Source organism: Halichoerus grypus, chromosome 9 (genome assembly GCF_964656455.1).
Source record: "Halichoerus grypus chromosome 9, mHalGry1.hap1.1, whole genome shotgun sequence".
NCBI lineage: Eukaryota > Metazoa > Chordata > Mammalia > Carnivora > Phocidae > Halichoerus > Halichoerus grypus.
Window position 1 is genome coordinate 37,774,121 of NC_135720.1, and position 12,487 is coordinate 37,786,607.

General features: G+C 41.5%; 1 protein-coding gene across 7 annotated transcripts in view; it reads right to left on the reverse strand.

Annotated features, from left to right (window-relative positions):
* Positions 1-12,487, reverse strand: part of TPD52L1 (TPD52 like 1) — a 92,409-nt gene that overhangs the window by 9,947 nt on the left and 69,975 nt on the right. For 4 of the 7 annotated variants that reach the window (XM_036108604.2, XM_036108612.2, XM_036108613.2 and 1 more), the window contains exon 4: positions 3,415-3,516. In XM_036108604.2, the coding sequence (XP_035964497.1) occupies positions 3,415-3,516 (102 nt within the window). Of the gene's footprint in view, positions 1-285; positions 301-3,414; positions 3,517-12,487 lie in introns of all 7 variants that reach the window. The other 3 variants (XM_036108603.2, XM_036108611.2, XM_036108606.2) reach the window with 1 other exon arrangement.

Here is a 12,487-nt window from a genome sequence, read left to right on the forward strand (position 1 = left end):
ACCTCTGCCAATGCGGGAAGGATTGAGAATGTAGGAAGGGATTCCTAAGAGATTGCTCAGCAAGTGAAACTGGTATAAATGATTCCAAAATGAGATAACTAGATGCTTAAATAAATTCAATCACATCAGAAGCCCTACACTCTGTAACCCCCTGGTCACGAACACTCTCAGGAAAGGAGACCCCGTGTTTTGGCTGAGGCGCACCCACAGTGTGAAGGGAGCAGTGGACTCTGGGAAGGAAGGGAGCAGCAAGGGGGCCAGTAGGGCCCTAGAGGCAGCGCTTACCCAATGGAGTGAGACCTGCAGCCCGGGGAAGCAAAAGAGAAAGCAGGACCAGAGTTAGCATATCAGCACCGCAGTGCCCTTGTCCCCCCTCTCAAGAGCCCCAAAGCAAAGATGACTTGACTCCATTCATTACTCTTTGGGAGTATACTTTTTAATGTGTCTTAACAATTACTATATCAACCTCTTATAAGTTGTACTTCTAACTACTGTTCTCATGACTATAGAGAGATGGTTGGACTCGAATAAAAGTTCTATGCTTCCTTCAAAGAGCCTCATCTCCACCTGTTCACGCGTGGTTTGAACAAATGACTGAGAAGTTCCAAGAAGATGCCGGTATTATTATAAAAACGATTCCAAGAGCTTGCATTGCTTCAGAGTACTTTCATAAATGTGTCCTTGTTTTACCTTTGCAGGAAGCATTTTAGTTAGGTAGCTGTGAACAATGTTATTTTACAGGTAGAGAAAGAGAGGGGGTTAGTTCCCTAATGGGGCTATGGGGACTCAGTCAACGGCAATCAGGATAAAATGAGAATCTTAGCCTGAAAAATATGACTTGTTTTTATAAAACACATCAATTTAAATCCTCACAGAATGCTTTTCATTAACTTATTAAAAGGCCCAAGTTCTAAGTTTTTAAAATCTGTAAGTATTAACTTGTAATAATTAAAAAAAAAAAACTGAGAGGTATCTGAGCTTTGCTGGAAATCTTTTTGAACAAGTTCAAAAATTTTTTCCCAGAATGCACAGAAGAATTTTATAGTATAAATAACAGGAATATAGGATAAAATGATATTTTATATTAAAAAAGAGTTCAAAGTAAAATGTGATATAATTTTTAAATTTAGCATTTTATAAATTGGCAAATCAATTTAAATGAAAAATAAAAACTTACTTTTTCTCATTTAAAAATCTTTATTATACAGAATGTAAGTAATTTTCAAATGTGACTTTCACATACGTTACTTGTTCTAGCATAATTTAAAACTGAAAATTTTTTGTAAAACTCGTTGCTTTCGCAAGGACTGATCCTCAGATATATATGTTAGATGTTTTAGTTTGAGAAAAATATAGGTCTGAATTTTGCAAACTCTACAACATTTTACAGGACCATATTTGAGTCTCCAGTGACATACTTTCCAGTATTTTTAGCCACAGTTTATAATGAAAGTATTGTATCCTCTATATAGAGAAACAATTAATGAAAAGTTTGAAACTTCTGGAAAATAGATCATTCATTACCCTAAAACAAAGCCACACTGAAACAGAAAAAAAGAAGTCAACACAACCTTGATGTTATAGCCAATTAGTGTATGAACGGGAATATGTTAACATACTGCGTAAGTGAAAGGGTCTTCATTTTCTTCCACTTAGGAAAACGAACAAAACCTTTATGAAATACCACAGTGCACTCCTGTTAATGTATACTCCCTCATTTCCATTATGTGGGGTCACCTTTTAACTGAGATGGTCACTTAGGATAAAAACTAGCATTTATTGAGTGCTTAATAAATGTCAGGCTCTCTTCTCTTATCCCCATTTCGTAAATGAGAACACCTGGATACAGGTGAGCTAAGTTACATGTGGCCTCCTCATAACCTAACTACCTGACGTTGAGCCACTTAACAGCTTGTTACAAATGCAGATTCCTAGGCTCCACCCAAGACCCACTGAGGCATGATCTCGGAGAGGTGGAATCTGGAATATGTACTTTAAATAGGCTTCAGCAGTGTTTGTAAAGTCTCCTAAATTTGGAGAACACTTTAGTATCATGGGGTGGTTCTAGTGCTCCAGTGGAAGGTTTCAACTAAGAATGTGGAGGACAAATTTTATAAATATGGCAAAATATATTTCCTTGGATATAGCAGGTAAGAGTGTATTTTCTGTTTTGAGAAATTATTTATCTAATTAGTTTAGATAAACATTTTTAATGCCATTGACATGACAACAAATTTTATTTGTAATAAAATGTAATAATAAAATGTAATAAAATCAGGGTTAATTAATAATCCAGAAGGTTTACCTATTCATCACATGCAGCCTCTGAAAAATTTCAGTTGCTTTTCATTATCGCATTATCAATAAATACGAAGATAAAACAATGTAATTCAGATTCATGCACATGTAACTCTAGCCTCATGGATGCCAACTTGTGAAGATAGTACAGGGGCACCATCCAGTAATGTATGAAGCCAAAAATAACTTAAACACAACAATATAAATATTTGTCTCTAGGTATCAAAGTTGTAGGGTAGTAAAGAAATAGTTTAAGAATCCAGTGAAATTATATGCAGTTTTTTTAAAAGGAAGACATTTAAAATGTATACTTCAAAACTTTTTAAAAAATGAATTTGATTTCTAGAGAGAAAAATAAAATTGATATAAAGAAAAGTCTCCCAAATATATCACCAAATTCAAAATAAACTATGAAAGGTATTTAAACAAGCAAAAAAAAAAAAAAATGAAAGTAACAACTCTATAGATAGGTAACTTACTAAAACATAATGTAAAAAATAAAAATGGTAAAAACTGCACTGTTTTTTCTGGCGCCTATAGTGAGGACAATTGGTTCTCAGTTCAAAATCTTTATGTTTACCCTAACTTTATATAATAATGAAATACTGAAAATAACCCAAATGTGCAAGGACTATATACCACGGTACCTTTTTGGATTAAAAGAATAAATATGTATGTTTTTAGCATAGAAAAAGATCCTAGATGGATGCATACAAAGATGTAACTTAGAATAGTTTATCAGAGTATATTCCACTGAATGCATATTTAACTTACTGTTTAAATTTTAGTGAATAAAATTCAGGATATGCTGCATTCTTTTGAAATTCCCCCCCCGCCCCTTGTTACCAGTAATTAACGGAGACCCGGATCTCCCATTTTTGTTAGGTCATGTCCTAGTGGAAAGGGCATGTTTGGGACCAGGCTCACTAAGCAAATGAGCAGGCAGAAAACTCTTCATTATAAAAGTCGATCTCAGTCACCAATCATCATCAGCCGAGTAACATGTTAATCCAATTAAAAAAGAGTATGTTAGGAAGACCAACCAATAGAGAAAGCTCCCCTTCCCTCAGAAGGCCAAAGGCTTAGCAGCGTCCCCATGGATCTCTCCCACAGTACCTCATGTCTCCAAACTTCTTGCTGATGGCTGTCCCAACGTTGCTGAACGCTGCAGTTGCCTTCTGCCCTGCGTGACTCAGGGTTTCGTGTGTTTTCTTGTAGCTAGAAGTAAAACAGAACAACAGAAACACAGTTTATACATCATGACCGCCCACAGAACATTCGCCATCCTTCTCCCTCCTTACTTTGAAAATTCCCTTTCTAAACAGCTTTAGGAAGAAGATGATCCACAGAAGTTCGTGATTCTATTCATTGTCTGGGGATGATGGGTTGACTGCCACTCATCGGTGGGAAAGTCAGAATGTTACATCTGAATTCAGGAAAAATACTCATATGCAAGCGTAATGTGCAGGTCAGATGTGTAATCACAAGCAGCAGATGTGCTCTCAGAGTACAGTCATTCTTAAAGAAGTGTGTGTTTTAACTCTACGAAGAGACACTTGCAAGGAAACAATTAGCCATCAGAGGTAACACAGGACCTAGAAAATGCATATTCAATATGAAGATTCAGCTTTTACGTTCAGGGGTAAAATTAACAAGAAAAGGGCAAACTAGTATTTTGCTTATTTTTCTAATATTTATGGCTGGAAATAAGAAGGGCACATGATCTTAAGATAATATAGTGACCTTTTTCCAAAACAGTTTTAGGAAGATAATTCAGCAATTGTCTGTTCATCGGCCTGTGTTCCCACCAGACTGACTCCTTGAAGACTCGGAGTAAAAGTCAAAGTCCACACAACAGGCCTCAGGATGATCCTACATGAGCTGGCCCTCTCACCCTCCTCTTCCCACTTGCTCCCCTGGCTCCAGCCCCCAGGACCTCCTTGCCAGTCCACGGACATACTAGGCCCCATCCTGCCTTAAAACCTCTGTTCCAGCTGCTCTCCCACACGATCCCATCATATTTGGGGGAAAAAAAAAAGGGTTTTGTTGTTTTGTAAATGCCCCACTTTGAAAAATTAAAAAGAGCAAAGCCTGCACCCTTAGTAAGACTGTGAAAGCCACCTTTTGCTGTCGATCAGGGCCAGAGATCCCTGGGGCCTTGGCCAAGTGGGTGTCGGCAGAACAGAGCTGGGCTCTGGGGGCGGGGCAGACACATGGGTAGAAAAGGGAACAAGGAAAAGCGAGAGAAGAAAGTACACTGAGCATCCACCGGGCACTGATTCTGTATGGCCTGAAAGGGGGCTCAAGGGAAAAGTAAAGAAAGACCCTGCAACATCCATGACCTTTGTGTGAGGCTGGGACGGGCGACTAGTTAGAGAATTCCTTCTTGCGTTGCTCCTGCATTTCTACAGGAATTTCTTGCAATTACAGCAAATATTTAATTTTTGCTTGTAACTGTTTCTTGTGAACTATTCCCTGTAGTTTAACTTTATATATTTGAGAATGCTTCGAATTTTGAGATGAGGTGACTTTTGAACAGGCGTGTATATATCACATTCTGCATTCGATGGCTTAATTTCAAAACAGCTAGCCAGGGAGAAGTACATCTAGTAAGCAGTAAGTGCTAGCTAGCTACGTTATGGTTCAAACGCACTCCTCTAGAACAATGTGTGGTGGGTATACACGGGCATCGGACTACTTTAGTGGAGTATTAGTGACATTAAGTCCTCACCGTGAAAAATGCAACTCTATACCTATGTGAAATGTTAAAGTTTAAAATCAACCATCTGGAGAGCTCAAAGGAGAGTTGAAGAGAGATTTTTAGGACTGTTTACTCTTTATTAATGAGAATTACATAACGTTAAATCTGAAAGGCACTAGAGTCCAATTTCTTCAGACTACAGATGATGGGACTGAGGCCCAGAGAACTGTGTGACCTTTTAAAGACAGAGACAGGGCTAGGATGAGTGTGCCTGCCTTCCTGCAGAACGTCTCCTTGCCTTGGAGATGACAGACATTTGAAGGTGAGTGAGGTCAGCTGTCTATAGTGCAAGTATTTGTGGAGAAAAGTAATAATACTGCATCTTAAGACTTCTAAGATGTACCTCTTTCCCCATATTTTTACACCTCTCCTCCCTAGACTAACGACCACATTTCTTAAAAACGATTACTAGCCATCCTACATACATTACATAGAGACCAGTAATTGAGGGAAAGAGATTTAGGGGGAAGGGGGCAATGAGAGAGGGTGATATGGGAAGATATGGTTTCCCAGAACAAAGTAACCGGGGATCCCGTGAGAAATAGGCCATGGGGCTCAGAGCACTTAAAAGCTCTAAGAAGCACTACTCACATCACAGTGTAAGCCAAGGGTCCCCCCGGAGCTGTGTACCACACAGACCCTGTAAGCTTACACTGCATTCTAATTGGGCTCGATCTTAAAACTGAATGAAGTCATACACATCCCTATCTAGAGGCAAGGCGCCCACATCTTGAAAAAAGACCCTCCTGTCAGGCCACTGAAAACCCTGAAGGATGTCATTGCATTTACATCTTATTCCCTTTATTGTGCCATGGAATTCAGTACACAGTCCGTACTCCTGAAACTCCTAAAATTACATTCAATAATATTGAAATAATGAAAAATAATGTAAACACCAACCTTCTGATTGACTTGACAACCTTGTAATTTAAATGGAAATGGTAATTTAGCATTTTAGATGATGTCTCTCAAACTAAATATAAAGTTACACCATTGCTGAGTTACATCCTTGATGAAACAGGAGACAACTACATTCTCCTGAAATAAACGTCAAAATGTTATGGGACCCTCAGCTTGCTGTTATTTGTGCACTGGGAGGCAGAAAGATGGGAGCAGATGCTCCCAGAAGTCTGTGTTATGTGCCTTTCCTCTGTGTTCCTGTGATGCACTTTGCACAGCTCTTTCCAAACACATTTTTCACTCTGTTGCAATTACGGTTTTCCAGTCTGCCTCTGTGACCTGCCTATACTTCCTGAGGGCAGGGCCTGCATCTCGTTCATCACCCCCGTGTCCCCGGGGCCTGGATACCCCAGAGCAAGAGCCACAGGAGGCCAGAGGAAGGAAATAGAGTTCAGGCTGACTGCCAGACTTCAGCGATAGAAGAGAGTCAGGACTTTGCAGTGTGCGGCTCCCGACTCTGGAGGAGGGCCACGGAAGCCTGCCCTGGAGGCAAGGGCAATTTGTCTTCGGGGTCTCCAAAGTGATTCCAGCAAACAGTAGCTTTGTGTAGGAGCCTGTGGGTCCCAACAAGGCTGGAATCTGGTCCAGGGCTGAACCATTTTTTTTTTTTTGGTAGAAGTGTAACCGTGCTAGCAAATCGTAGCTCACACTTACTGCATATTTATATGCATTAACTCATTGAAGACTTGTTATTGGGAGAGTTTTTTAATTTAGGGCGTAGTAAACTTTCTACTTTTCATTGAAAGTCAATGGGAACACAGGCTTTACTTTTCAGAGATCGTTTGGCTGGAATGGATAGCCTTTTTCTTTCAGCTCTACTGAGGTACGAATGACAAAACTGTAAGATATTTAAAGTGTACATCGTAATGATTTGATATACATATACATTGTGAAAGAATTCCTCCCACTTAATTAACACATCCATCACCTCGCATGTTTTTATATATATTTTGGTGAGAACATTTAAGTCCTACTCCCTTTGCAAACTTCAATTATACAATACAGGTATCAACTAGAGTCACTGTTATACATTTGATCCTCAGACTTTTATTCATCTTATAACTGGAAGTTTGCATTTACCAACCGTCCCCTTTTTCCGCTACTCCACTGCCCCTAGCAACTACCCTTCTACTCTCTGCTTCTAAGAATTTGACTTCTTTCTAAAAAAATTTTTTTAGATTCCATATATGAGTGATACCATGCAGTATCTGTCCTTCTCTGACTTATTTCACTTAGCATAATGCCCTTGAGATTTGTCCATGTTGTCCAAAGGCAAGATTTCCTTCTTTGTCATGGCTGAATGTTATTCCATTGGGTATACATATATATATGCCACATCTTTTTCTTTTCTTTTTTTTTTTTTTTTTAAGATGTATTTATTTATTTTGAGAGAGAGAACGAGCAGGGGGGCAGAGGGAAGAGGAGAGAGAATCTCAAGCAGACTCCCTGCTGAGCAGGGAGCCCAATGTGGGGCTTGATCTCATGACCCTGAGATCAGGGCCTGAGCCAAGACCAAGAGTTGGACGCTTAACCAATTGAGCCACCAGGCGCCCCTAAGCTACATCTTTTTTAAGGAATGTTTAACATTTACTGGCCAGAACAGTTGAACTGTTTGGCCGGCACACTGACAAGGGGATCTTCAGTAGGGAGAAGTAAGGTTCTCTGCAAACCAAATAAAAGGCATTCTATTGACTTTTCATGCAGTTCACCTTGTCATGTCTTACTGATTTGAAAGTAGTGTCAGTAATCAAAAGGAGAAAGTATATCTTCTAAAACGTTTTGACTTAAAGCATTTTTTTTACACACAAATAAAAGAATTAAAAATTCTAAGTCTTTTGACAAGAAGATATTGTATAGCACAAATACATTTTCTGTTACGGGATTTTAAGAAGATTATTATTTTAACAGTTGCCCATGCAGCATTTCACCAAAGACACAGAAGTATTTAGGCTTATTTTCTTCTGCAGGTTCCTTAAACATGTTACCAAAAGAGATTTATCACTTGAACCTGGAAAAGAAGAGCCTACTTCCTGCTTTGTGTGATAAGATGAAAGGCAAAAGGTAAGCAGAATAAACAGCTGTCTGAGAGATCGACTATGTGTGTCTTTTGAAACTAGGTCTTTAATCTTCACTGGCACTTCCCAACTCAACCGGTGCCACAGTGGGCTCCTCATAAAAGAAGAGGTAACTGTCATTACTGACTATAATGCTTTGGAAGTCTTAGAAGCACAAAATCAAAGAGTAAATAAATCACAAACGAAACTTCAATGTTCAACCACCGCGCATTTTTTAATGTTGCATTTTACTCTTTATAAGGATGAAGTTATTAACTGTTGCAAAGGGATGGAAAGGTTTAAGTTCCTTCCCAAAACCTCCTCCCCTTGGCAGACCTACCACTTGGTCTGTAGTGCAGCTTAGAGGGGTTTATGAGTGGAGAAATGTCATGGGTTACCGAAGCCTCAACACTTACTAAAATGAAGCCTATCAGTTTGAATAGCCCATGAGAACGCTGCATTTCTGAATTCCTACTTCTTCTACCTACAGAAGAGATTCAATTTCTCCTCCTGTGGCCTCCCTACCTCTAACACACCAAAGCCTCCCACCTCCCCCATGCCTCTTTAAAGCCCAAAGACAACACAAAAAAGCAGCAGAGAACAAACAACAACAAAACCCCTTAAGACAACAACAAAAAAAGGAGGTGGTAGGAATTTTGGTGTGTGTTCTTAAAGTCTCTCAAATCAAAGCAAGACAAAACTATGACAAAAACAACAGCAACAACAAACCCCAAATACAGATGATCTTTTGACCTGCTACTGTATGGTTATCTTTCCATAAAGGGGATAATTTCAGTATGCTGTGCAATTACTTCTACTCATTCAGTCCTATTCCTACTTGAATCCTACCGCAGGCTAAAATATGCCAAGATCCTTCATTAACATATCATAGATTTTCTTTTCAGTATAAATCAAACTAAATAGGTCATGATTGCTTAATCAGTATGCAAAGTATTGCCTCTGGGAATTACCTTCAATCCTCTGACAGCTAGAATTCTTTTTAGTGCTTTGAAATTTAATTCTACCCAACCTAACCCTACCCAGCTCCTCATTCCCTCACATCAAAATTTTCATCCTATGAGGCATAGATCTTGTCCTAGAATGGGTACCATGGCACTAACAGCAGGGATTTAATTAATTCAAGGGGAAAACAGATTCTGTAACCAAGCCCCACCACCACCACCATGTGATTAAGACCTTTCCCCACCCCCACCTCGGCAGCCAAGAAAAGAGGGTGGGAGAAAGGTGCGCTCCTGAGATTATGTTACTGATATACTTAGGCCTCCCTCTTAGGAAAGGATTGATTCTTCCTTACAAAGGCAGGCTCACATCATTCCTAAAAGAGTGAGGAGTCCATGATCATCCACATTTATTAAACAGTGTCTGAAGAACTCTCGTGTAGTCCTGTAGCTTTCAATGACATCAATACGCAGATAACTCCCCATGTTTATTTCCATCCCTAACTCTTCCTCCGAGTGGCCCTCTCGACATAGAAACCTGTTTGTCACCAAAACAGAATTCTTGGGTCTCCCCACCAGACTTGTTTTCTAGAACAGCAGACAGGCCTACAACATATCAGATACCATTCTGCCTGCTTTACAAATATTAACTCATCGAATCCTCACTACCTATGAGATAGGTACTAATAGGATCTCATCTCACCGATGCTGGGGACCTAGATTTCAATCCAAGCAACTGGAGTCCAGGCCCACGGGCTTAGCCGTGATGCATGTAATGTCCACTGCTGTACACAGTCCCAGTGCTCAACTGGCTGCCCCGTCAAAGATCCGACAGTCACGTTTGATCCCTCTATTTGCCTCCTCTCCCACCCCCAAACCTCTGGGAAATCCCCCCGGCCTGGCCTCCTCATCCTGTCCCCTCTCTGTCCCTCACTATCAGCACCGACGTGGACTACTACAACAGTCTCAGAAAGGATCTTCCAGTCTCCGCTCCTGCCTCTCCCCATTCTGTATAACACAAAGAAACCAGAGTGATTTTTTTTAAAAAGGTGAATCGGAACAGATTACTTCCTGCTTCAAATCCTCCAGTGGCACCCAGAGCCCTTGGAATAAGACCCCCAGTCCTCCCCACAGTCTGGGAGGCCCCCCATGCCCAGACCTCCACCCCTCTCACTACCCTGCAAAACCACTTCTGGCCTCGGGGTCTTTGCAGCAACTTTTGCCTCAGCCCCAAAGCTCTCCCCTACATCATCACAAGACGGGATCCTTCTGACACTCGGGTGTCAGCTCAGAGTGACCTCCTGGGACAGCACTAGGATAGGACTTCCCTCACTGGGACTCTGTCACAATCGCCCCTGCCCTCTCCTCTAGCCTGTCACCCTGTGCTGTTCTCATCACAGTACTCCTGACAGCTCTTCCTATGGTGGCTTTGTCACGGGTTTCATGCTCCTTTCTCCCTCAACACTCTAAGTCCCCACTCTAGGGACTTTGTCCATCTTGTTGAGTCCCACATCCCGAGTGCTTAGATTAGCTCCTGGGTAATAACGACTAATAGTTGACACACGTAAAGACTTGTTGGGTAAATGAACTGTCACGATCCTTTGAACGGCTTTCTAGTGCCTCTGAAGTAAGAGTAACTCTATTAACAGATACCACGAGGCCCTGTGCAAGCCCCGGCCACTTCTGCTTGCTATCTCCACAACGCTAATGAACTGGACTGCTTTCCCGGGGGACAGGGAGGCTTCTCTCCTTCTGGCCGTCACCAGGCTGGGCCTCCCCCAGGAGACTCCCCCTGCCCCTCCTGGCCTGCTGAAGCATCTGTCTCTTGCCTTGAAAAACCTTCCCTGAGACCCCAGGCAGGGTTCAATCTCCTGCTTCATACATAACACTCTATCTTCCTTCACATCACTCCTCATACTTACCGTTTAACTGGGTATTCAGAATAACTTGTAAAATACACACAAACAAAAACCAAACTCTGTTTTCCTGACTAGTCTTTCAACTCCATAACCCTAGGGAGTAAATCTATTCATTCGACAAAAAGCTTGATACTAACTAGACTGTCTGACTATACAACCAACTTGTTTTTCAAACATGAGAAAACCAGAGACTATATATTCTCCCGTGTGGGAGGAGGCTACCCACCCTCCTTGAACTTGCTCACTCTAATTCCACATCTCCGACGACTGTGAATCTCTCCCCACCCTGCCCCCTCAGACCTAGGGCAAACTTGACGTACCCTCTGCCCAGACACGGGCTGCTCCGTCCCTCCCGTCAGCAACGGGAGAGCCAGAGTCGTCCTGCCCTCTGTTTGCTTAGCCCACTCCTGCAGTGTGGTTAGGGAGGCCAAGCAGAAAGATCCTGCCTGGGTCTTACACCCCAGAAGGCAGTGCAGATCAGCGTGGCAGGAGGTGCCCAGGACCAGGACACTGGAGCTCGCTCTGCCTCCCTCTGTCAGGGCCACTAAGTGGTCTAAGCCACCAAAGTGCAAAGACAGAAGCCAAAACTACTGACGGAGAAGCTCATTTAATTAAGCACCTAAAATCCAGCTCTCCTTTATAGGAGATTGTTCATATAGTGTGGCAATATCTATTTTAAATTGATAAACACCCCCATGCGGTCTCTTATCGTCTTCCATAATTGTCACCATCGGGCTGGGGAAGGTTAATCTGCCTCTGGAGATAACTCGATGGGCTCCCTGGCTCCATCCTGCCCTACTCTGGGCTGTGCCCTGACACAGTCTGGATGAGCTCTTGGGGGACACAAGCATAGGAGCAGATAGGACTACAAGGCTGTGACAGGGGAAAAGAACATTCTCCTTTACATGGAGCCTAGGGGAAGCAGAGTGGGGAGACATCAAGTTCCTTTTAGATGGAACTCTTCATACGAAGGGCACCTTCACTGAGGTCTGAGGGCTTAGTTTTCAGTGACCAGCATGCAAAGCTGACCGCCAGCAAAACAGAAGCAACTGCTGTTCATCACTGGTACTTACTCCTATTGCCAGGCCTATCTATGTCCGGGAGAAAAACTGATTTCCACTAAAATATTAGGAATGTAATAACTTTACCATCCAATGGATAATGCCAGGGAAGAAAATGCATAACACGAAGACAAAAACTAGGGGCTAATGTTAGGGCTAGGGATAGGAACTTTCTCCATCAGCCTCTAGCCCCCAACTCACAAAAAAAGAAAAATTACAGCATGATGTGGGTACCTTCTTCCCTTTGATATGAGAACACCTCGCAAGCAAAATATTTTAAATCATTAGGAAAGCACCACAATAGTTGAATATTTCATGTATTTAAAAAGTAATCCAATAAAAGTATGATTGCAGAATACCCAAAGTTATTCTGTATCTTGCCTAATATTAGACAAAAAGATAATGGGGAAGCCAAAACCATTTCTGGTGGTGTAAGCAGGAAAAACTCACTTTTCCTATGTGTCTCCTTTGCTCT